The following is a 25,123-nucleotide window of genomic DNA, read 5'->3' on the forward strand; positions in this document are numbered from 1 at the left end:
CGTGCGCCCGGAAAGCCCGGCGCGGCCCCCCCTCTCGCAAAGGAGCACGCAGCAGGCGTGTGGGCTCGGGGCCGAGGGGGAGGGGACGGGATGCCGGGGACCGTGGGCCTGGACTGCAGTGGCCAGGGACGTGCGACTGCTGCAGGATGAAACGGGAGGACAGGGGTGGGAGGAAGGGGACAGGAGCCAGCCCCCCCCTTCCGCCTTCTTTCCAGGACTGCGGGCGGCAAGGCCGGGGATCTTGAACTGTCGCTAGTGACAGGAGCCGCTGAAGAGACCAGGAGGGACCCTGCCCAGCCCCCACTTCCAGGCCCGCTCCTGGCTCCGGGGTTCCCTGGGCCTGGGCTGGACACCAGGCGGTGGGACCTGCAGGGCTGGAGGTCCCTGCGCTTAAGGTCACGCTGTCCCGCCGCCCCAGTAGCCAGGAGCCCTGATCCTTGGAGCGGACAAACCGGTCCCTTACACACAAGCAGTTCCCACAGGCCGGGGCCCAGGTTAGGCAGCCTCCCTGTTGGGGCTGGGCAGGCGGAGGCCCAGTGGGAACCTGAGGGCTGCTCAGCCAGCCCAGCAGACAGAGCTCCTTTCACTGCGCCGCGGGCGGGGACCGGGACGTGCGGGCGGAAGTCCCACCCTGCGCGGGGACGTGCAGGCCGGCCCGGGAGTCAGGGACGCCCCTAAACTGTGCTCCTCCCCAGGGGCAGGGGCGAGGTGAGTCCGGCAGAGGTCAGAAGCAGGGAGAGGTCTCCCTCGCGGTGGGAGGGCAGTCCATCTTCCTCCAGAAAGGAGCCTGGGGCGGGGCTTGCGAGCTGAGGATGGAGGAAAGGCGGGAGAGTCTTGGAGGCTTGGGTAGGAGGGACGAAGCCATCACAGGTGCAGGGCTGGGGGATCCTGGGCCACTTTGCTGGGCCAGCGTCACCTGATACCAGCCCCCTGCCCTTCTAGCTGAAAAGCCTGTGGCTAAGTTTAGCTGGCCTGGCCTTAACCTTTGCTTAAAAGGCAGGGAGCACATAAGGTGCTGCACCCCGGCTCCAGCCCCAGCTCCTTGCCCTGCCGTCTTGGGGCTCCAGAGCCAAGGCTGTGCCCAAGTCTGGCAGCAGTCTGCATGGCTTGTGCCTCGGCTTTTCGTGAGCAGCAGGTGCAGGCCAAGCAGTGGGCCTGATGATGAGCGGTGGGATCCCCAGCTGCCGTGCAGATGAGCCTTGCTTTTCCAAGCAGAGCTGCCCCTGCCTACCCAGCGCATCAAGGCTTTTCCTGCCCAGGGGCCTGAGCAGCTGGTCCAAAGCGCCATTCTGGGGCACCTTAGCCTGCGCTGTCTTTCCTCATGACTTCCCCCACCCCTCAAAAGGCAGGCGGGAGCACTGCTGGCATAGTGTGCTGTTGTCATGACAGCAGACACCAAGGAAGTCCTAAGCGCAGGCGCAGGCTGCCTTCTGTTCAGGTGACTCAGCAGACTGAAGCTACATCTCATGCTGTGTGGTATGGACAAGGGGCTGGGAGAAGGGGACACGTGCAGTGGACAGGAGCAAAGGCATGTGGAAGAGGCCCGTGCTCTGCCAAGCCAGTTCCTCTACCTTGGCATTACTGCTGTTTTGCACCATGTTAGTGATGTGGTGTGTCAGTGGTGTGGTGTGGCACAGGACAGTTAGCAGCAGTCCCTCTCTGGGGCTGTGACAGACTGGCACAGTTCAGGGTCTGGGAGCAGAGCTAGCCCAGGCTGAGGAGTGTGGCTTGTGCACAATGGAGTGGCCAGGAAGCAGAGTACAGCAGAACACTGCAAACCGTCCGGCCCTGGGCTAACGGGAGGTGAAACAGACAGGTGCAGACAGTGTCCAAAAGTATCTAAAAACATTTATTCACTAGAAATAAGGAGACCAGTGAACCCTTATTGCACAATGAGAGCAGCTCCAATAGGTTTAGATAGAGCTTATTAAAGGGCAATGCCTCAAATTTTAAAGGCACACAGGTCCTAAAAACAGAGATAGGCAGACAAGTATTTTATAGGGGAAAGGAAGCCAGGGTCGAGGTCGTCCTATAGGTGCCCTGCACAGCAGGGAAGGGAGCAGGCAGCTGCTGCCTAAGACCTGGGCCTGCCGGCAGAGGCTCTGCGGATGGGTGTTGTTTTCTTGGGTGTCTCATCTTCTGACATCTCAGCTGAAAGCTCTAGTCCAAGAATCATAGAAATAAGAAAAGCTGAGTCACAAAGATGGTGATAGACTGATCTCGGAATAAACGGGGCAGCAGTGCACCACACAGAAACAGGCCGTCTACGTGGGGAGGAGGACAGGGAAGGGCAGCAGGATGGGGAGTCTGTCCCAGCTGTGCCCGCGGCCTGCAGAGAGCACCCACCTTCCTCGCTGGACTCATCGCTGGAGAAGACGATCTTGGGTCTCTTCTTGGAGGTGCGCCGCTGTGTGTGTGGAAGCCGACGGGTAGTGCGGCAGGACTTAGGCATAAGGAAGTCCCCGTCAGAGCTGACAGACGCCAGACGCTGCCGCCTGGAGCCTGGGAAAGGAGAGAGTGTGGTTAGAGCCCTGAGTGTGGCTTACTGGAGGCGCCAGGCCCCACTGAGGGCCTCCGTACCTGTGCTCTGAGCCTTGGCAGGGGTGGCTCTGTGGCTGCTGTGCTCGAGTTCCTCAGTGCCTTCTAGGCCTCGTGTGTGACAGGCACGGAGCTTCTGCTCAAACTCATCAATTGTAGCCTGGAGGGAGAGAAGATCAAGGGCAGGCCCAGAAACATTATTACTTCTATGTTTAAAAAGAAACAGAGTCCTAAAACACATGGGAGAACCTTAAATGTTATACCAATAACAGTTAAGAACTGGAGACAGAAAGATCCTATCTTTGCCCTCTAGTGACCCACTGTGATGAGGCTGGGGAGGTGCCTGGTGGCTGGCGCCTGTGGCCAGTGGAGGGTGGAGGGCACCGAGTGGAGGGCGGAGGGCACCGAGTGGAGGGCGGAGGGCAGCAGACTGCTCCGCTCACCTTGCTCTCGGGCTTGGCCCCGCGCCGCAGCTTGCTCACAGCAGTCAGGAAAGCACTGAAGATGCACTCATCTGACAGTTTGTCCCCAAAGCACTCAAAATTATCCAGCATTTTGTGGAGGCCTCGCTCTGTGAGGGGCAGCTGCGACACACAGTAGGACAGGTCGCGGTGCTGTCGCTCGGTCCTGCAGAGGGGCAGAGCTCTGTGAGGTGCACCTGGGCTGGTGCTCGGCCTTCGCCTTTTCCACCCTCCCCAGGCCCTTGCCCCAAGTCCCACGGCCCGGTACCGTGAGTGACCCCTGGGTGTGCATACCGGGCCGTGCGGAAGCGCTGGCACAGCTTCTCCACCAGGCTCTCGTTCTGCTTGTCTTTGGTGATGTAGGCGAGGAGCTGTCTGCAGGAGGAATCAGTGGAGATCAGCCAGGCCATCCCCGGCACCACCCTCTCTGTCCTTGCCTTATAGGAGACTAGAACCCTTCTCAATACGTGTGAGAGGCCTGCCCTATCATTCTGACTGTGAAGGAAATCACCAAGAACAGCTGCTCTTCAGTGAGTAGGATCACATGCCCACCATGTTAGCAAGGAATCTTTACTGTTCCCAGGAACACAGAAGAGGAAACAGGCACAGAGAGGTCAAGTTATCTCTGAAGACCACACAGCTAGAGAGGATAGCTGGGCTGGAGGTGTGATTCAGTTGGAGGGTGCAACAGACTAACAAGCAGAACTGGATAGAAAGAGTTGTCTGTTTCCTAAGCCTGTGCTCTGACTGACAAATATGCCCGTGGTCCCAAGAAACTTACTTCATGATGGTGTGGAAAGGCTCTTCCTCCACTCCACCGTCAGGGTCCGACAGGCGGCTGATGATGTCAGGGAGGAGATTGTATACTGCATTGCTCTGTAAGGGAGAGGGAAGTAATGGAGAGGTCACCAGCCAGGTGACCTTGCTATACTCCTGCGTGGGGCGCAAGCCGCCTGCCTGCCCACCCTCTCACCTTGTGGGAGAGCTCATTGAAGAAGTTCCTGGCCAGCGCAGCAATCTGAGGCTCAGGGTCCACAAGCAGCACGGCCATCTCGCTCACCTGCCCCTTGACCTTCACCATGTCCTTCAGGATCAGGTGGGTCATCACCAGCCCTGCTGTCTTCCGAACTTGCTTAGCTGGATCCCGGAGGCTAGAAATGAAAGCTCAAGTTCCTGCTATCCAGAGCTGAGCCACGCCCTAGAATTGGTAGGATGGGGCCTGGCAGGGATCCCCAGGTGCAGGGAGGGTGCTGTCCAGAGTTGAAAGGTGAGGTGGTGAAGCTTCTGTTTTCCTGGGTAACACTGGGCCAGGGCCTGGACAGGTCACATCAAGCAGACATTGACAGTGATGCCTGGACTTAACTCAACTTTCTTCTTTTTTGGTACCAGGGATCGAACTCACAGCTGCACACTTGCAAGCAGGCACTCGTGCTGCTGAGCTACATCCCCAGCCCTGAGACTCACCACTTTCACACTGACCTCAGCACCTGGAGCAAGCGTGAGGGGTCCTTACCGAGCGTACAGATGGGGTGTCCAGGGGTCCACCAGGTTGGGGAAGCGGATGGCCAGATCCCCAGTGGCAACCATGAGGTTGGAGCGGACAGTGGGGAGTGGTGACTTCTCTAGCATGGTGAACAGAAGACGAAGGTGCGAGTCACAGAAAGTGGCACTGGAGGGAAAGAGAGGCTCATCAGGGAAGCTGTCACCCTCGCCCCATAGGAGGTGGCGCTGTGCATAGGCCTACCTGATCATGCAGAACTTGCCAAGGGCCAGTGAGGCAGCCGCGCAGAGGTCTTCGTTGCTGTACAGCCCGGGGTTGTTGCAAACTTTAAGCAAAAGTGGAATAAAGGCAGCCAGTAACTGTTGGCCTGTTGGAAGAACAACTCTGTGTTTGAGGCAGGTAATCCTGTTTGGGGAGCTCACCTAGCAATTGCTTCTTTCTTTTTTTCTTTTTGGTACTGGTGACCGAACTCATGACTTTGCACTTGCCAAGCAGGCACTTGGGTTTCTTTTTCATTTGTCCACAGCAACTGTTCTTACCGTCCAGCAGTTCCAGCTCACAGATGCCACGGATGAGCTCTGCCTCTGTGTCATCTGCAGTGGCCCCAGTCAGCCCCAGTTCCTCCTCCATGGTGGTCTCAGAGCCTGAGGTCTAAGGGAGAAGACGCAAACCTTTCTTTTGTAGGAACGGTTCTGAAGAAATGCAGTATACCGAAGCATTCAGAAACTTGTCCAAAGGACTGAAAACAACGAAGTCCTCAGTGGACACACGTGTTATCTCAGCTACTCAGTGGCCTCAGGGAAGAGGATCACAGTTTTGAGCCCAGCATGGGCAGTGTAGTAAGAACTTGTCTTGGAGTACAACAGGCCAAAGGATCTGGCTCAAAGGTATAGCACTTGCCTGCCATGCATTAGGTCGTGGGTTTGAACTCCATACTACCGAAAAAAGAATTCCTAAATGAGCAGGGAAATAACTAGGTTTTCTAAATTTGTTTTCAGTTGCCAAAGTAGGTGTCTCTATTTCTCTTAATTTATCCTCAGAGGGCAAAACATACCATATGTCATAAACAGACAAGATTACAACCAATGGCTCAAGGTCAGTGGAGGGTCAGATTTTAGCCACTTGTGTGTGGCTTTATGGCCTATTTGTCTGCAAGACATGTTTCTGGCCAGGTGCCTGGCCAATAGCAAAGGCTGGTGGGAGGCAGGAGTGTTCCACATCTAATGCTGTCTTAGCACCTGTGTCTTGTGTCTGTTCTGAGCTGCCTAGCTCTGTAGTCTGTTTTCCTAAAATTCTTCCCTGAGTGAGCACAGACAGACTGTCCCATTCCTGATTCTATCAGTCTCCCCCAGTGTAGCAGCAGCAAAGAGGCGGAGACCCCCGGCTGACAGTCTCTGACCGAGGTTCTGGTTCTGAAACAAATCCTGAGGACCTGGGCCGTGACCCCGGCCCCTGTGTACACCCCGCACCTTTTCCTTGGGCTCTTTGGTCTTGTGCTCCTGTTCCTCCTGAAGGACTCGGCGCCGACAGAGCTCTCCGCTCACTGCCTGCTCCAGATGTACCAGCTGCTGCAGGGCCACGTCCCCGGCCAGCGACAGGAGGTGCATCAGGAGGAAGGTGGGAAGCACTGGCACCGTCTGCCCTGGTGGAGGGGAGGGAGGAAGGAGGGACAGGGTCAGTCCTCTCACTCTACGGAGCTCCCCTTGCTCCTGTGGCCTCCAGCTGGTGAAGGGGGCAGGGCACTGGCTCAACTTCAACTTGGACAAAACTGAGGTGATGGGCTGAGGGGCTGTAGAAAGTGCTAGTGGCAGTGGCTTCTGGCATGGCCTAGCAGCCCAGTCCACTTACTGAGGTCCTCCTGACTGGAGCTTTTCTCCTCCAGCTTCTCCAGAGCCTGCTTGGCACAGCTCTGTAACATCTGGGCACAGAGCACCTCGGGGCCCTCTGCCAGCTGGTAGATGAGTGTCACTGCTGCCTCCTTGAATGGGATCCACAGTGGGTCCGGGTGGGCAAAGCCTACACAGGAGGGGAAAACTGCTCACCACAGGGCGGCCCCATCCTGGCCTGCCCCAGGCCCTTTTGGATAGCTCACCTGCTGTGACCATGTCCCGAAGTCTCTCGAATAACACATGTTCCTGAGGCAGCCTGAAGGGAGGGTGGCATTTGCCCAAGGAAGGCTGTGGAGAAAGACCAAGGAAGACCGTGTGGGGTGTAGGGTGGGAGGACCCCTGCCCCTGGGCTGGCCGGTGGCCATGCTGCCTACCTTCCTCCTGTCAGAGATGTTGGCGATGGCCTGGCACACCTGCTGGGCCAGCCTGTAGTCCGGTGGAGACGTCCTGTCCAGTCCTATGCTCACCAGCGTGTCTAAGTTGCTTCCCACAATTTCTGGTTTTCCTCTAGGGAAAGGAAGCCACAGTCAAGGCAGTCCTGGATGCCACTCTGGGAAGACAGTGCCACTGTGGGGTTTCCCAAGCCGGCAATACTGTGGGACGCCCTGCCACATGGCCAGCCCTGTGAGTCTCATTTGCTCTCCTGAACTACTGCTATGAGGCAAGGGGCTGCTTCTCTTTCTATTCAGGGGCCAATGCCAAGCAGAGCTCAGTGGGGCCTGGTTGCTGCTAGGAACGAGAAAGATGAGCTTAGAACCCTCCTTGCCCCTCCTACCCCGCTGCCTGCAGACCCGAGCCTTACTTACCGCGCCATCATGCCAAGAAGCATAACAGAGGAACAGCGCTCCAGAGCAGAGCAGGGGACCTTCTTGGTGGCCTGCTCCCATAGCACCTGGGTCACTGCTGGTTTTAACTCATCCTTTTGAACAAACTCACAAAGCTGAGGAAAAAAGAAAAAGAGGTCAGCTCAGAAAACAGTGTTGTTGGTCTACTTCTTCAGACACTGGAGAACCTGGAGAAAATAAAAATAATATTCAGAACTGAAAAGAAAGAAGCCCAACTTGTAAGGTTGTGTCGAAGAGGTGTCTCTCTTTCCCCTTTTTCTTCTTCTTCTCTCTCTTTCCTTCCACCCTTCCTTTCTTCCTTCCCAGATGGCAGAGGATGTTGGGACCTCAACTGCTACCTCTTTCACTTCCTGGTGGCCATGAGGTGAGCATGCCCACGTGCTCCCCACCATGACGTGCTGCCTCATTACAACCCCAAAACCAACTGACCATGGACCGAAACCTCTCAAACAATGGACGATATAACCTTTTCCTTCCATTCTCTGACTTTGTCTTTAAAACTACACTAGCTAAAGTGACACATCGAAACTGACCTTCCTGAGTTGTTTATAGAACTAAAATATCCCCCGGCATCTCACTTTCAGAAGTAGGGTTCTTGGAAGGTATCTGCATCATGGAGGTGCTGTACTCACTCACTGATTTCTTTTTTTTTTTTTTTTTCTAAAAGGAAGAAAGCTTTATTGTGGCTCAGTTTGCAGGGTTTCAGTCCATGGCCAGAGGGCACCAAGAAAGGGTGTCATGGCAGAGAAGCCCAGCAGTCAGGAAGCAGAGCTCACCCACTAATGATTTCATGGCTTCACGCGCAGTTTGGAGCCGGGCCTCAGGGAAGAGGCAGGTGTCTGGGGGTGACATGGAAGGGCCTGTGCTTTCCTTCCAGCTCCTCCTCTCTGCTTTCTTGCCTGCCTGGCCACCACATGGTGAGCAGATTTCCTCGGCCATACCTTTCCCGCACTGGAGCCGGCAGCCAAGGACTGAACCCATTATTAAAGCTGAACCAAATAAACTTTTCCTTGAAATTATGAGGGTCAGATATTTTGTCTTGAAGACAGGAAAGCTGAAAGCTGACTGATACGGATTCCATGTCAATTCCTAGTCCTGCTTCCATTCTGGGGACTTCTTTCACTTTCTTGTGGATCCCACAAAGTCAACCTGTCTGAAGTAGAAACCATCACTCTGTCTTGCCCTTTCATTTTGCCAACATTACCAGCACTCTCTTAGTTACATAAGCTTAAACAATTTCAATCACCGAATTCTTTTTATGACTCTGTCAGTTACTCTTATCTGTCCTTTAAAGATTGTCTTCTAGTGGCTCACACCTGTAATCCCAGCACTTGGGAGGCTGAGGCAGGAGGATCACTATGAGTTTGAGACCAGCCTGGGCTACAAAGTGAGCTCAAGGCCAGCCTGAACTGCACAGAGACCCTGTCTCAAAAACAAACCAACAAACAAAACCAAGATTGTCTTCTAGTAAGTCCCAATTCCATAGTTACACCTCCAGACTCGCAGCCTCACCCTGTCACTTTACCTGTGTAGCTTCCAAGCCTTCCTGTCCTGTCCTGAGCTCCCGTCAGCCAGCTTATCAGCTGCCGCTGGGCTGGCACTCCGGAACATGTGCCTCCTGGCTGTCAGTGCTGCTGCTTATCACTGCACGCCCTCCTTCGATTCCTGCAGGCTCCTATCCAACAGCCAGCCCAGGAGGCCTTGTGTAGGCGCCACAGCAGGCGGTCTCCTTTTCCTCAGCAAGGGACTAATGTAGGGCAGTAGTCCCCCCCGGCCCAGTAGAGCCAACCATCAGTAGCTACTCTACTGTTTGTCCCCATGGTGCAAAGTCTCCAAAGGAGATGTGTCTCACTGAAATGCCAGGGCTTTGGTTAACAAGGTTCCAGGCCCAGGCTCTTGGAGGTGCTCAGAAACCTTTACAATTCAGCTCCAGCCTGCATTTTAACTGTATTATCTTTTCCAGATAATAATTTTGACACAGAACATAAGCTTCCTTATTGTGCAACATGGGCTCTGGTCTTTCATAGATTTTTCTCTAAAATCCTTTGCCTCCTGTCAGACTCTCAGTCCCACTCATTTTCCAAGATCATGTTAGGTCCTGAACTTTCATGGAGTTCCCTTGACCATTCTACCTCAGACAGCTCTTTCCCACTGTGTGTAACCAGCTGAGCTCCTCCCCTCCCCTGGGGCCCCCAGACATCTCAGTATAGAGTGCAGAGAAAATGACCTCCACAGGAGAGGGCTAGCCAGGTTAGTAGAAGTGAGGTGCTGAGAACGGCTCTGGCCGTGTTAGATACTACATACATGTTTTATTATCACTACTAGTCATTATCTTGCCATTATTTCTGGCACTTAATTATCTGTCTACATGTTGCTTTTGTTCTAAGCATGTTTCATGTTTTTGACTATCACCTGGACTGCTGGTTCTTTAAGACTGGGAGTATGAAAGTCTTATACTACCTTGTGGGCCTGAGTAAATTACTGCATACATAGTAAATGTGCTTGTTGAGTGAATAAAGAAAAGCAACAAGACTTACAATTTCCTCAAGACACTGAAGGGTCCCAACTGAAGCATCCTCCAGCAACAAAGAGAGATTCTGAATCAAAGCCTGGGCCCTGGCTCTGTGGGAACAAACAGCAGAGATCAGGGACATCAGGAGACAAGCAAAGTGAACTTAACAACAGTGAGGGTATCAAGTAACTGCTTAGGATGACAGGCTTCACTGGACCTGAGACCCTCTCATAGCCCTACAACAGTCCTGTTGCCCATGGAGTACGAACTCCTCCAGCAAGATGCCCCTTCCTTTAGGAGGCCAGAAAAACCAGAGAAAAACAGTAAGGGAAGGAGAAGAACCTGCAGACCTGGCTGAGTCTCCTTTGGGGCTGAGGTAGAGCTGGCGGTAGGCATTCAGCACAGCTTCCCGGACACCAGGCTCCTTGGACCAGATTAGAGGCAGCATTCGGCGTACTCCAAACAGGGCCTGCGGCACCCCGAACTGGTACACCATCACGAAGAACTCAATCACTTCCTGTACCACTGCGAGGACAGACATGTCACTCATCTACTTGGCAAAACCCCAGTGCTCAGTTAGAACCCAGTCACCCTTTGCAGTAACATGTAAGCCGAGGCCTTCCTCACTGACCCGTGATTACTGACTCCTGTCCTGCTTCATCACGAAATACTACACCTCAAAATGCATAAGCTAAGGAGGACAACACAGAGCAGTAAGTTGGAGAAGAAACCCTGCCTCCTAAAGGAGCAGAGCGAGATCAATGCACATGAACAAGCCCCAGTCTTCCTGTGGGCCCGGCCTACCTGTAGTCGTATTTTCATACATCATCTTGCTAATGATGCCAATGGCCTCTGTGATCTTCTGGGAGAAGCTGAAGGCGTCCTGCAGGTACTGTACCAGCATCTCCTGCTTCACCAGCTCATCACTGCCCCTGGAGCCCTCGGGCTCTGACGCACTGGGAGCATCTGACTGTCCTGGGACTATGCTTCCATTGCAGTCCTGAGTGGAAGCTGCTGGGCCTGGGATTTAGGGAAGCACAGAGCAGTTTCTGCTGAAGGATGCATTGAGGAATCCAGCGGCTATCAACACGCTTGGCTGTTTCTTTCTAAAATGTGGACGTATGAAACTAGAACCTATTCTAAAATATCTTGGTTCACTTGTCAAAAAGATCCCTGAAACTTCTCTAGTTTGGATAGCCACTGTGTGACAGAGCTGCTCCCATTCCAGAGCAAAAGCATACCTGACCCTCGGCCTCTTTCAGCACTGAATTCTGTTAGCCGGCATAAAGTGAATGCTTAATAAAGTCTAGCTGAGATGCTATTGTTGACTGAAGGGGAAGGATTACCTTTGAAGATAATTCCTAAGAGATTCAGGAACCTGGTTTCCTCTGATTCCTCTGGGTCTGTGTGCACGAAGGGTTCAGACTCCGGAAAGTGGCCTGTGGCTGCTCGAGCAAGAGTGATGGCCTGCCTGAAGGAACAGAACCTATCACCAATGCAACACCCTTCCTCAAGGCTCCACCAAGCTGCTAGGCCAAGTGCCCCCGGAAGGAGCACTGTCAGGCATATACACACTGCTGAGCACCACCCATTAAGGGCTAGAGCTTAGTACCCGCCCTTTACCAGCCTTCAAAAGCTTGACTAAGACTTTCACCTTGTGACACACTGCTTTATAGACTCACCAAGTGAAAGTCTAGAAACAAACACATTTCAGCTATTAGTTACTTAGTGGCACATCCACACCATGGATTCTACATAGTTATGAAGCCATGAAAACAATGTTATCTGTGTGTGGGGACACAGGTCTGTAATCCCAGACCTCTGGGAGGCTGAAGTAGGAATATTGTAAATTTGAGTCCAGCTTGTACAATTTAGCCATTTAGCAAGAACTTTTCTGAACATTAAAAGGTCTAGAGATATAGCTCAGTGTGAAAGCCTTTGAATACCTAGTACCAAAAGGAAAAAAGAAAAAAAAAAAAAAAAAATCCAAGCCTCAAATCCCAGCATTCTGGCAGGATGAAGCAGGAAAAACAAGCTTGATTTCACTATATGCAACTTAGTGAGAACCAGCCCCTAAATAAAAATAAAAATAAAAAGGGCTGGGAATGTAGCTAAGTGCCAAGGCTGTGGGTTTACTTCCCAGTATCACAAAATAAACAAACTATAAAAAAAATAAAGGCCTGGGCCAGGGGTTTCGCTCAGTGGCATTAGTGCCTGCTTGGCAAGCGCAAGGTCGTGAGTTTGATTCCTGACACCAAAAAAAATTAAATTAAATTAAATTAAAAAATAAAGGGCTGAGATGTAGTTCAAAGTGAAGGCCCTGGTTCAATGTCCAGGAATGAAAAAGCATTTACTGTACGAGACCTTCAAGTCCATCTCTGGCAGCAAAAACAAAAAAAAAAAAGAGTAGGGGAAAGGTACTTATATATAAATGTTTAACAAAATCTAGGAAACATAATGTAGAGTGTTAAGAGACAGCGCAGTGAGTAAAAAACTCTACTACTTGTGTAAAATGGGGAGGAGGGGGACAACCATGTTCGGGTGCCTGTATGTGCGTATGTTACGTTTAGAAGGACACTCAACAAGGTAGTGATGCTGCTTCCCAGTAGGAAGGACTAAGTAGCTGAGAAAAATGTTTGGAAGAAGTTTATTTTTTGTTTTCCAGTGGTACTGAGGATTGAACTCAAGGCTTTTGTACTGAGCCTTATATCTGAGTCTTTTTCAGGTTTTTTTTTTTGACCCAGAGTCTTGCTAAGTTGCCCAGGCTAGGTTTGAACTTGTGATCTTCCTGCCTTAACCTTGCAGAGTACTGGGATTACAGACACACACCACCAAGTCCAGCTAGTTAGCATTTGTTGAACATAATAACTAAGTGAAAAGTAAGTGATGTATGGCTGAAGTTTAAAAATGTCTGTTGATAGTTGGGCATGGTGGCATGGTACATGCCTTAATCTTGGGAGGCTGAGGCAGGCGGATTGCCACAAGTTCAAGGCTAGTCTGCACTACCAAGTGAACTCAAAGTAAGTGAGATCTTGTCTCAAACAAAACTCAACATAACAAAGCAAAACATAGCTGGGCATGGTGGCACACTTTTGTAATCCTAGCACTCAGGAGGCTGAGGCAAGAAGATCATTACAAGTTCAAGGCCAGCCTGAACTGCAGAGTGAAACCCTCTCTCAATAAGACCAAAAAACAAAACAAAACAACCCCCCCCCAAAAAAAACCCCAAAGCAAAACATAGAAAGAATACCTGCTAGCAGATATAAGGGGCTTTGTTGCTAAGTGGCCCTGAAGTTCTAATGCTATAAAAACATTGGGACAAATCTCTTTTCTAAGATCAAGATTCTAATTATGTTGGTTTGCAGACTAAGGTAATAGTAAGCAAAGTTGACATTACTTCTTATAGAATTTAGAATTAGAAAGTCATTAGAAGTAAAATGATTTAATCAACTTCTTGCTTTAGAGATAATAAAACTGAGTTAAGCACCCAACATGAAATTATACATCTAAAATTTTGTTTGTTTCTGTAGCGTAGAAAAGCGTATTTAATGTGGTCTGTGCCTTTGACCACACCACCTCATGAAAACCTGCTGTCCATCTGGGGGCAGCATACCTAGACACAGTTCATTCTAGAGAAACACTTGCTAAATTTGCAGAGGTTAACTCTAAATCCAAGCAGATCACCAAAGGATATCCCGTTCCTGCCCATACTTGTATCTAGCTTTGGCCAGTAGCTGACGGATGTGTCCTTTCACCTCTTCCACAGTCTTTGCAGAAGCAATTTCCTCAGGAATCTCCTCTTCCTCCTGGGGGAGCTCTAGTAGCTGCTGCAGGGTGGACTTCAACTCAGGCAGCATCGCTTCCCACTCCTCCTCGGGCTCCACTGCTGCAGCTGAAGGAGAGCACAGCTCAGTGTCTCTCGCTGAGGTTGTGACCACAGGAGGAGGGGGAGGAGGTGGCTGGCCAGGGAAAGGCTCCTAGGGGTAACTACTCACAGGCAGCTGCTGCGCTCTGCCTCTGGGCCCTCATCTCTTTTAATTTCTGGGTTTCCTTCTGCAGTGGTCCAGCAAGGTCAGTGTCACTAAGCTAGCGTGGTAGAAGGAACATCTAGTCATTAAGTGACATGCTTCCACCCCTGTCTGCATTTCCTCTTTTGGGTGGACAAGCCTCCTTACCTTGCTAGAGAAGGGATTGTTGGCTAGGAAGCTGGCCAGCAGCTGGATGGCATTTTTGCACACGAGCACCGACTTGTCTGCCAGACGCCCCACAGCTAAGGCCACCACGGACTGGAAGCGTGTCAGAGGGAGCACCTGGGAGGGCAGAAGAGAAGGGTCCGCTCGTATCCCACACTATCTATACTGTTCCAGATGACCTCAACACACTAAACCCTCCCCATTCTAGACAAACCTCTCCATGGGATACAAAGTATGTAAGAAGCACTTCTCTAAGTGGACAAGGCATATTATAGCTCTTAAATGGAGTCAGGTGTTCTTGTCCGTGGTATAGAAAACTTTTATTATGGTTCTAAAAATCTGACACCTCACCTCCTCTTTGGGCACACCATCCTTACTTTGGCTATATGGAAAGGAAGGCTGGGTCTCTATCACACAGAAGACCGCTCACCTTCTGCTGGACAATTCGTGTGAAGAGCTGCAAGACGCGGCTCCGGACAAAGGAGTTGACATCATAGCCATGGGCCTGCAGGGTATCTAGGAACTGATCCCTGGTCTCTCGAGCTGCTTCCTCCAGGTGATCACCGTGCAAAACCTGTAGCACCATCTCTGCCATGGCTGCCAGCACGGCATTGCGCATCATGTAATTCTAGGAGGAAGAAGTGAGGTTGGCACTAACCTCTGAACTCTCACAGTGATGCCCCTCTTTCTAAACTTGTGTGCCCACCCAGCAAAAGGCCGCCAGCCACAGTTAAGCTTGCTTGTGCCTAGCTATGACTTTTCTTGTCAGCTGCCTGCATACTCAGCTCCAAGGTCTTAGGAGGAACTGAATCTCAGAGTGAACTTATTTGCTGAGAAAATAAATAAAAGCTGAACCGGGCATGCTGGCGTGCACCTGTAATCCCAGCTGAGGCAGAAAAATTGTAAGTTCAAGACCAGCCTGGGCTACACAGAGTTTGAGACCAGCCAGAACTACATAGCTAGATCCTGTCATGAAAGAACAGAAGAGAACAGAACAGAACACAAGAGTCACCCAGTTTTTTCTCTAAAGTTAACCCTGGCAAGCATGGTAGTACAGGCTGAGTATCTGAAATGCTTAGGACTAGAATGCTTCAGATTTTGGAATATTTGCACATACAAGGAGATATCTTGGGGAGGGGATCCAAGTCTAAACAAGAAATCCCTTTATGTTTTTTTTTTTTTTTTAACCATACACATACACAAACAGACACACATACAAATATATATTTGTATTGGGGAGCAGAAAATAACCCCCATACTGAGCCCTATTCAGTGGCATTTTTTTTTTTTTTGTACCGGGATTGAACTCATGATCTCGTGTTTGCCAGGTAGGCATTTAAGCTGCTGAGCTAAATCCCTGGCCCTCCCTTTATGTTTTTGATATGCCTTATATATATAGCTAAAAGGAATCTTTTGTTTGAGAGGGGTCTTGCTGCTTTATCCAGACTAGTCTTAATCTCCTCTTTTTTCGGGACAGGATTTTACTATGCAGTTCAGGCTGGCCTCAAACTTGCAGCAATCCTCCAGCCTTAGTCTCCCAAGTGTGGGGATTACAGGCACGTATCACCATACCCAGCTTCTGATTTATGTCATCTTCTTACCTTAGCCTTCCAAGTTGGGACTACTGGCTTGTGCCACTGTGCCTGGTTCTGAAGGGAATCTTATGTAACATTTTAAAGTTTCAGTGTAATACCAAGTTTTCTACTTGTAGTACCATGTTGGTACTCAAAAAATATAAATTCTGGAGCATTTTGAATTTTGGAAATCACATCTACCCCACCAGCAGTGTTTATTATGTCTTTTATCTGAGATCATAAAGCTTCTGATCTCTACAAACATCTCCTTTTCCTCTCATTCTCCTCCTGTATCTCATGGACCAGAAAGCAGAAATCAGCCCTAGATACCAAGCAAGTTTGTTAAAGAATCTGGTGGAAGAAAGGGTTTGGGATTTTTGATAGGCCACCCACCGAATAGAATCTTTTGTAAGAAGTTTAATGTAAATCAGATAAATCATTAGGCTGTCTGTCTTAATATTCACCTAGGCAAAAAAATACAACATCCTTGAGTAGGCAAAAGAGGTTGAGACCTAGTATTATGGCTTGTACCCAGATGCGCCCCCGCAAAGCCTCATGTGGTGACAGGTGGGGCTGTCTGGAGATAGCTACATCTAGAATGTGTCATGTTGGGATGGAGGATGTGATGCTGGGATTTTCACAATGGGATACCAGGATTAAAGCTGTGGGTAAATACAAGAGACAGAAAGAGGGTTGCTTGTCACTTGCTTGCCCGGTTTTGCCATGAACTGTTTATCCTCTGTAATGCGCCTTTGCTGTGCCAGCCTGCCTTGGAGATAGATAGCAATGGACTCTACAAACTGAGCTAAACAAACATTTCCTCTTTAAAAAAAAAGAAATTCACTTAGGCAACTCAACATCTCTCTAAGAAGCAGGCAGATTAGGATCCAGGGATGACAGAGGATAGAGAAAAGACACAGGTTGATCTGAAAGTGCAGTGTTTTGAGAAAGCAGGCAAGCCACATGGCAAGAAGAGGCTTCATCCTGAGGGACTCAGAATCAAGGCTGAGTCAGTCTCACCAGCTGGAACCATGGAACTCTCATCTCTCTCACCAGACCTGCACAGAAGGGCTCTTTACTCAGCACACTCTATCTGCTTCTTTACAGAAGGGAACTGCCTCAAGGATGAACCTAGACAACTTGTCTTCATGTGAAAGCTATTTTCTTTTACGGAAAACACCTTCTGAGCTATGGGTAAGCTCAGTTGTAAACTGTGTGCTTAGTGTGTGCCAAGGCCCTGAGTTTGATCCTCCACACCACATTAAAGAAAGAAAAGTAAGAAATATATTGGGCTGGGGAGATAGCTCAGTGACACATGCACCGGCCTGGCAAGAATAAGATCCTGGGTTTGATTCCCAGTACCAAAAAGAAAAGAAAAGAAAAGAAAAATATAAAGAACGAATCTTCTGACACCGAACATAATTAAGCTCCTAGGAAAACTTCTGAGGCGTCCTCCACCACCCACCTCTCCATCCAGATGATCCAGCAGAATGCACATACTGGACAGCAGGATTGCTGGGACCCGTTCTGCTAGCTCCGTCAGGAAGCTGGCAAAGCCCCTGGCGCATGATGTGTCCCGACTCAGCTCTTGAGGGCACTTCTGTCCAATCTCTCTAAACAGGGGAGGAAACACAGCTGTGGCAAAATAGTTTCAGTTCCCAGGAAATGAAGGAAAAACTGGTATCAAATACCTGAATAATCTTACGCTGTACAGAATATATTTCCCTTCTTTATCCCTTCTCAAGGAAAACCAAGCATTAAAAATGTTGAGAAGGAAGTCACCTTACAATCTCTCCCACGATGCTCTTCATTCCGTAATCTGTTGCCCAGAGACTCACAGCTGCCACCAGTACAGGTGAGAGGTGTTCAAAGTGCTGCAGCATCTGGATGATCTTCACAGTGGCACCTGCAGAAGTCGCAAATGTGGGGCATTGTGGACGGGACACCGCGGCTGGGGTGAAGCAGAGGCCAACTTACTGAGCATGTGGTTGTATCTCGTCAAGGCCACCCCCAGCAGGTGTGTCACAGCTTCCCGGGTGGGGCGGTTCTTCTGGTGAGTGATGGTGGGATTCTCCAGAAGGCGGTAGCAGCAGCCAGTAACCAAACTGAGAGGGAAGGATGGGGTGATGAAACCAGCTAGGAAAGCTGGCACAGGAGGCCCTGCTGTGTTCATGCTACCCTGCTGGCCCCTGAGGCAAACCTCAGCCTTCTTTATTTTATTTTGCAGGCTTCTTCATTCAATCACCTACTCAAGTTGCTTTGGTGACTGCAGATAGGCACATTTTCCTTTAAACCAGTTTTCATGCTTGCAAACAAAGGAATGGAAAAAGCCACCCATGACTTCTCACTGTAAATACAATGGTCAGCCCTTATAGTGACAGACCTTTTAACAGCAGTGCATCACTCACTTTGTCCTTTTCAATGTAGAATTCATCTGGCTTCAAGGATGCCAGACTTCCTTTTCACTTTTCTTTGGCCATGTACTCTTCACCTCGCCCTCTTAGTGCTGAAGAGTCCTGGGGACTGCCCTCTTCCAGTACACTCACTGATTTACTGATCTATTCAGTGTCCTAACTTTTTTTTTTGGAGACAAAATCTTGCTATTCAGTTCACACTGGCCTTCAAGTATGTACCCCAGGCTGGCCTCAAACTTGTGACAATCATCTTGCCTCAGGCTCCCGAGTGCTGGGATTCCAGGGGTGAGTCACTATAGCCAGCCAGTCTTGTAGCTTTAAATACCATATTCTCCCAAATGTCTCTCTGTAGCTCAGACTGTTCTCCTAAACTCCTGATCCGTACATGCAATAGCCAAATCTGACAACTCAATCTTGTCAAGTCTAAAATGGAACTCTGAACTTTGTACCCATAGCCTTCTCCATAATACGCCATCAGCAAGCCTATTCTCCCAGATGCTTAGGGCAAGCCCCTAGGAGTTACCCTTAACTGCACCCCTCATCTGTTATGCCAGCAAATCCTGCAGGTTCTCTCTCAATAAAACAAAAGTACAGAATCAGCCCTTGCCCATCTGTATTGCTACTCCAGGGCCTTGAGTTTTGGAACAGCCTTATAACTGAACTCTTATTCGCACCATTCCTTCCAAAGTCACTCAGGAGCCAGGATGATCCTATGAAGTGGGAGTCAGATCACCCCACTGCTCTGCTTGGGGGTTACCCTGTGGCACTCAGAGAACATGCTAAAGTCACCGAGATGGGCTATGCTGCTCTGCACTCTGGCTCCACACTGTTCCCTTGACCTCACAGCCTACCTTGTTCACCTCTTTCAGCTGTAGTCTCTTGGGCCTCACTGCTAGGACTGTACATGCTGGACACACCCTCTCTCTGCTCGCTCTATCTATCTGTCTGTCTGTCTGTCTCAGGGACTGAAACCCAGGACTTCACATTGATCTAGATTCCAGCCGTCTTTTATTTTGAGACAGGGTCTTGCTAAATCACTAAATTGCTCAGGCTGAGCTTGAACTTACAACCCTCCTGCTTAAGTCTCCCAGAACTCTGGGATTACAGGTGTGGACCACCACACTGGCCCTCCAGACAGTCTTACAGTGCTCAGTCCCCCACTGTGCCTAAGTGCTCAAATGTCACATCTCAAAGAGATCTGGCTCACACAGCTAATTTATCACAACCCGTTTCCCACCAAACTTCTCATTTCTCCTATTTTGCTACACAATAATAAAACATAAACCACAGCACACATTTTACTTATTTTAAAAGTTGTCTGCTACTTTATAATATAATCTTCAAAAGGGCAAAAACTTTGTTTCCAGAATCTTTAGTGATGCTCACTATATACCCAGGAGACTCTTAGAAACATTTTTCATGAATGTATCAATGGACATTAGAGATGAGAAAGTAACATCAGGTTCTTCCATTCCATTACCTCCTTTCATGCTGTTATAATTCTATGCATCACAGACAAAACTGAGGCATTAAGTCAAGTATTTTGAAGGCTTACTTAAGAAACAAAGCTTCTGTTCCTCATGGCTCAGGTTTGGTGTTTTGTTTTGGTGCTAGGGGTTAAACTCAGGACACCTTTGTACTAAGCTATAGCACCAGCCCCACCAGTCTTTTTCTTGAATGAGGGTCTTGCTAAGTCACTAAGTTTCCTAGACTTGCTTGAATTTTTGATCCTCCTGCTTTAGTCTCTCAGAGTGCTGGGATTATAAGGCATGACTCCCCCATGTCCAGCTCCCCAGCCCTTTTTTCTTAAATTTTGAGACACGATCTTGCTAAGTTGCCTAGGCTGGGCTCAAAGTTGCTATCCTCCTGCCTCAGCTTCCCAAGGTCTGAGATTATAGGTATGTGCTACCATGCCTGTCTTTAGCTCTGTATTATCTGTAGTCATGATAATTACTCACCTGACAAATTCCTCTTCAATTACAGAGTGATTCCACAGGTGACGAATGTCCAACTGGAGAAGCTGTGTTAAGAGCTGCAGAATCGATTGTCTTTCTTCTTCCCAGTCAAAGCCATAGGCTGCTTTGCTCTGGGATTTCTTATTCTGAGAAAGAAAAAATAAACAGTGGGTCAAGATCTGCCAATCTATGTGCCTAAATTATCCAGTTCAAGGTAGGTTGAAGGTATAAGCTCTGAAATGTAGAAAAAAAACTCGTAGGAAAGGAAATGTGACACATTAGTACTTCCTTCTAAACCTGAATTGAGGACAGCACTGTTCTCAGAATCACTGGATTTTCTTCTTTCCCACAATTCCCTTCTTCCCCTTGTACAGTTAGCCAGGAATCCTAAATTACCTTCCTGCCCACGTCCAGGTCCGTAAGACTTTTCTGGCTGGTCATCATCTCAAAGGATTCCAAGAGGCGAATCAAAGCATAGCAGTTCATCTTGAGGGCATTGAGATGGGCATTTCTATCTGATGCACTCAGGGTTGCATCATCTAGGATGGCTGAAAGCTCCTGGGAGTGGCGGGATACCACTGTAAGGGGCAGAATCTGGGAGTTAATTTAATTCACTTTCTTTATACAACCCAATCTCAGGACACCCAGCAGTGCAGCCATCAGATTACCAAAGATCTATGTTTCATCTCTCAGTGGCCATAAGAGAGCTAAGTCCTTGGAGAACCTTGACCCCCATCGAAACGTGGAACATGCCCTGTTTCTACTCTCATTCCAGTTAGCACAATTTCTCCCTGGCAACTGGAAGGATCACCCCTACGAAAGAGAAGTGATTTGAAAGTAGGAAAAAGTTTTTGTTGGTCTGGCCTTACAGTGGATGCACATAACTCTGTATCACCCACCAAGATTACAGACCGTAACAGGTCCAGGTTCCCGGGCTTACTCAGACCGACTGAATCACAACAGCCTTGGTATCATCACATGGCTGATAAAATATAGGAGATGGGACAAACATACAAACAACACTTTCCATCCCCAATCCCCTGACCCATCAATACCTTTTATCAGGAATTCCAAAGCATCTTCCTTGAGGCCAGGATCTATACTTCGAAAGTGACTATGAGGGAAAGAAAGTGTGGGGGTGAGACAGGAACCTGCAGCGCCCATTCCATCAGATCAGAGCTAACTGAAAGGATCTAATGTTTGCAAGTACACGTGAACTGTTCAACTGAATAAACATGGTGGCGAGTTAGATAAATGCTCATGAGGAGAAATGTCAGCACCCAGAACCATTTATCAGTGAATCTATACTTTGGGATTTCAGGACTTAGCATGCAAATTTGGGCCATCAGTTCTGTGTAAGGCACTAGCTGGGTATTTTACTTACTGTAAAATGCTGTAGATAGTATCAAAGTGTTCTAGGATAGCCAAGGGCCCCTGAGCTCGGAAGGCGGCCTGGAATGCTACAGAGATGAAAGAAACTCATCAGTTTGAAGCACTTTTTGCTAATTTGTCTTCTGCCATCTTTGTCTTTCATGATCTTGACTTTTTTTTAGAGACAGGGTCTCACTATGTAGTTCAGACTGGTCTCGAACTCATGGCGACCCTTCTGTGTCAGCCTCCTGAGTGCTATGATTACAAGCATGCGCCACCACACCTGGCTCTAGCCACCTGTCAGCCTCCACACTGCTTTCTTTTTTGCCTGCCTGATGATGATATGTTTAGGATAGGGAGGCTCCTTGGTGATAACCTTGGATCAGGTTAGCTAAACTGGCTAATTTCATTTTCCTTACCAGGAATCAGAGGAATAAGCACAGTCTGCTTCTGGCTAAAATCTGCTGGGAGGCTTTCAAAAGCTCAAGAGGGAAATGTCTTTTCCCACTCTGGACTTAAGAGCCAGAAGCTGCCACCTGACCCTGCGGTGCAAGTGCCAAAAGGAGAGAGGTGAAAGCATAGCTGCTGTACTGACTTGGCCTCCTTGTAGAGCCAACAAATGAAGTATATACTTTTCCCTGTGTTTACAGATGAGGAAACTGAGGCACAGAGACAATTAAGTAACTTTCCCAAGGTTCAAATGGTAGAACCAGAATTCAAAACCAGGCAGTCTGTTACAGTCTTTAGTGTACACACACTCTTCCAAAGAAATCGGATACAAACTGATTCCAAGAAGTACACTGGTATTATGGGGTCTCATTAGCAATGCATAAGTTATTTTAGGACAATTAGTTTTCAGAAGGTACTCACACTATACCTACAGTCCTGTGCCACATCATGTTTTTTTCAGTAGATGAAGGACCACATATATTACAATACAATGGAGCTGAAAAATTGCTATCCCCTAGCTAGGTTGTAGCCACTGTAACACTGTTGCACAGCCTGTTACTCATGTGTTTATAATGACCCTGGTGTAAGCAAACCTACTATATTGTAAGCCTATAAAAGTACAGCATATACAGTTAGGCACAGTATATACTACCTGATAATAAATGACTGTAACTATTATTTTAGAGTATATTATTCTTATTTTCAGTGCTAGGGATTGAATCAGGACCCCATGCATGTTAGACAAGCACTCTATTCCTGCTCTATATCCCCAGTCCTAGAGTGTGTTCCACAGAACCTGGATGTGTAGGCTTTATCAACCAGTTTGTGCAATCATACTCCATGATGTAAAGCAAAAAAAAATCACCTGACAACAAGCTTCTCAGAACACATATATCTTTATCCTCTTTGTTAGGTGCTGCATGACTATTTTGTATGGTGTTGCAACTGTGTATGTTTTTCAATCAATGCACATCTTGGAAACAAGATATCTAGATTCTTTTTTTGGTACTGGGAATTGAACTCAGGACCTTTCCAGGCAGGCATTACACCACTGACCTATGTCCCTGGCCCAGATATCTAGATTCTAAAAAGAAAATTACCTAAGAAAAGGCCAGGTCAGGTCTGAAACATTAAGAAAGCTACCTACGGGGCTGGGGATTTAGCTCAGTGGCATAAGCTCCTGCCTTGCAAGCCTGTGGTCGTAAGTTTGATCCCTGGTACTGTTAAAAATACAAAAAAAAAAAAAAAAAAAAAAAAAAAAAAAAAGTTGAAGAAAGCTACCTTCTCCTATATCTCTTAAATTTATCAGGACTTATTATATGGTTAGAGTAGACAGCAAAAAAAGTATCTCCCAAAGATTACTCATGCTCACCAAGACTGTTTATTAAATAATCCACAGAAGGCAGGGAACAAGTATTTTCTTTGCCATGAATACTATTTGATGTTAGGAAAAAAGGGGGAAACAAGAAAGACATGTTCCTCGCCCTAGAGGGGTTTCAGTGTAGTGGAACAGAGGTGGCAATGTAGTTACATGTGGCATGGTTGTTTTGAAATGCTAGGTACAATGGTTACTGTGGAGTCTCACCTTTAAACTGGGATGGCAGATGTTTAATGGACACCACTTCTTGTACAACATACTGGTTAACACCTCCACTTTTCAGCAGCTCCTCTGGGGATAAAGGCAGATGGAACTCGTACAGCTGGGGAGACATCTTTCTACCACTGGCTCACAGACTAGAAACCAAACAGCAAGAGTTAGGGACTAATCTAAGATCTCTCATTTAATCTGACTCCATTATTGCCCCACTTCCAATATGATTTTAATCTTAAAAGCTGATGACATTATCTTACAAGATGTGATATCAACTCTAAACTATAATCCAACTGTTGTCATAACTCTGCTACTTGTTCAGGTCACTTAACCCCTCAGCTTCATCAGCTAAATAAGGTCACTAATCTCTGATCACAAAGTTGCTGAGGAGCAGATGGTCAACAGGGTTGTAAAATGTTAAAGAACTGTAAGGCAACACATCAGTGTCTAAGGTTCAGTGTCGAGAACGTCTCACCTGAGGCCAGAGCAGTAACCTGACCTGGGCTGGTGGGTTTCCTGATTCCAGAATGGAGGACATTAATATTATTTATTCATTCTGGGTCGGATTCTGTTAGGCTATCTGAATATATCATATCTGATCTAATTCTCGTTTAAACCCCAGAGTGCATAATATAGTAATACCACAACCCAATTTACAGATGAGGAATTTAGGGCTAGCTGATTTGCCCGAATTACACTCATTCCATTCCAGAGCTGTTAAACTTACAGATTCTACCACACCGCACCTCAAGAATATACCCAATAGAGCTGGGGATTTAGCTCAGCGGCATAAGCGCCTGCCTTGTAAGCAGGCAGTCGTGAGTTCGATCCCCGGTACCGATAAAAAAGGAAAAAGACAAAAAAAAAAAGAAGAAGAAGAATATACCCAATAAACCTCCCTTGCTACTGCATACTGCTAAGACTGCGTCCAATGGCCTGTACCCGATATTCTCAGTCCTTCACTCAAATAACTTACCGCAGCTGAACACCTCTGCGCCTCCTCAGACGCTGGGATCCCGCTGAAAATAGAACGGGGCAGAGAACGAGTGCACAATACGACCCTATCAGCGAGACTGTTTCAACGTTAGCAGAGAAACCGGCCAATCCGCGGCAGGCTGAGATCAAGGACAGTCTCTGAGACAAGCGCTGCGCGGGTAAACCACCAACATACAGTTCAAATTCCAACGGCTGGTAAAGGGCCAATCGGGTCACTCGCTGAAGCGATCAGCCAATCACAGCACAGGAACTTTTCTCAGCGATGGGCGGAATCTCAACCCAGGCTCCCAAACCTCGCACCTCCTAGGTGCCTCCAGCACCTCCGGCTCCTTAGCCCGGGGCAGAGGAGGCAAGACTCTAAGCACTCCCGGCCAGAGCAGTCCCGTTTCTAGCTGAGCACCTGGCTCTGCCCCTGGGACAGTGACCCACTCAGGTATCCCCAGAACAAGAGGCAAGTCCAAGCTGGAAGTCAGAAGGCTTGTGCTCTAATCCAGTTCCTCCCATCTCCGCTTAGTGTCGCATAGCACGATACTGAACTCCCTTGCAAAATGGGAGTAGTAAAAAAACAGCGCACTACTGTCGTGTAGCAGACAAAAGGGCTTGCTCTTTGAATACTCCAAAACTCTGCCTTCCAGACGCTGACCCTTCATCTCCCTCACCGTTGAGAGAAATTCGAGGGGACGAGGAAGGGTTAATTTTCTTTGAATTTCAGTTTTGGGAAGTCATTACAGCGGCCACAGACGTACGCAGCTCTTCCAGTACTCCTAAACTTCCTGTGTGCAGACCGGAAGCGTTTAGAGTGGGCGGGTTGCTACGCCTCCGCTGGCCGGAAC

The 25,123-nt window shown here is 48.6% G+C and overlaps 1 protein-coding gene, 1 long non-coding RNA gene and 1 other non-coding gene across 6 annotated transcripts; 1 reads left to right on the plus strand and 2 right to left on the minus strand.

The window, feature by feature from the left end:
- The first annotated feature begins 54 nt into the window (after positions 1–54).
- Positions 55–8,253, plus strand: LOC106026093 (uncharacterized). Of its 4 annotated transcripts, XR_010043665.1 has the most exons (4): positions 55–708; positions 3,444–3,529; positions 4,389–7,013; positions 7,179–8,253. It is a non-coding gene; the product is annotated as an uncharacterized LOC106026093 (long non-coding RNA). The 4 variants fall into 4 exon arrangements; XR_010043663.1 differs by having other exon boundaries at positions 3,444–7,013; XR_010043664.1 differs by lacking the exon at positions 3,444–3,529.
- Ncapd2 (non-SMC condensin I complex subunit D2) lies at positions 1,829–25,079 on the minus strand. The gene is made up of 32 exons (XM_023562161.2): positions 24,271–25,079; positions 23,289–23,437; positions 21,267–21,342; positions 20,938–20,996; positions 20,279–20,460; positions 19,886–20,028; positions 17,491–17,618; positions 17,296–17,419; positions 16,979–17,126; positions 14,370–14,567; positions 13,922–14,056; positions 13,742–13,832; positions 13,458–13,638; positions 11,093–11,217; positions 10,551–10,766; positions 10,097–10,271; positions 9,772–9,856; positions 7,196–7,329; positions 6,764–6,896; positions 6,593–6,677; positions 6,349–6,516; positions 5,970–6,142; positions 5,040–5,151; positions 4,744–4,867; positions 4,513–4,668; positions 3,973–4,150; positions 3,781–3,875; positions 3,294–3,374; positions 2,982–3,165; positions 2,581–2,698; positions 2,347–2,502; positions 1,829–2,160 (listed from the first exon to the last, which is right to left on the minus strand). The coding sequence occupies exons 2-32, from the start codon at positions 23,413–23,415 to the stop codon at positions 2,075–2,077; spliced, it is 4,176 nt and encodes a 1,391-aa protein (XP_023417929.1). The 5' UTR covers positions 23,416–23,437; positions 24,271–25,079; the 3' UTR covers positions 1,829–2,074.
- LOC111755060 (small nucleolar RNA U85) lies at positions 20,537–20,865 on the minus strand. Its single transcript, XR_002789649.1, has one exon. It is a non-coding gene; the product is annotated as a small nucleolar RNA U85 (small nucleolar RNA).
- Positions 25,080–25,123: the final 44 nt, after the last annotated feature.

This window comes from Cavia porcellus, unplaced genomic scaffold, assembly GCF_034190915.1.
Source record: "Cavia porcellus strain 051 isolate PalLab524CR breed Dunkin Hartley unplaced genomic scaffold, mCavPor4.1 scaffold_27, whole genome shotgun sequence".
In the NCBI taxonomy this organism is placed as follows: domain Eukaryota; kingdom Metazoa; phylum Chordata; class Mammalia; order Rodentia; family Caviidae; genus Cavia; species Cavia porcellus.

Excerpts from the sequence above, each read along its gene's own strand:
- Ncapd2 (XM_023562161.2), bottom strand. The coding sequence starts at position 23,415 with ATGTCTCCCCAGCTGTACGAGTTCCATCTGCCTTTATCCCCAGAGGAG. Across the intron at positions 20,997-21,266 it reads ACTATCTACAGCATTTTACA|TCACTTTCGAAGTATAGATC; the intron begins GTAAGTAAAATA and ends TTTCCCTCATAG. Across the intron at positions 2,503-2,580 it reads TGCCAAGGCTCAGAGCACAG|GCTCCAGGCGGCAGCGTCTG; the intron begins GTACGGAGGCCC and ends CTCCTTTCCCAG.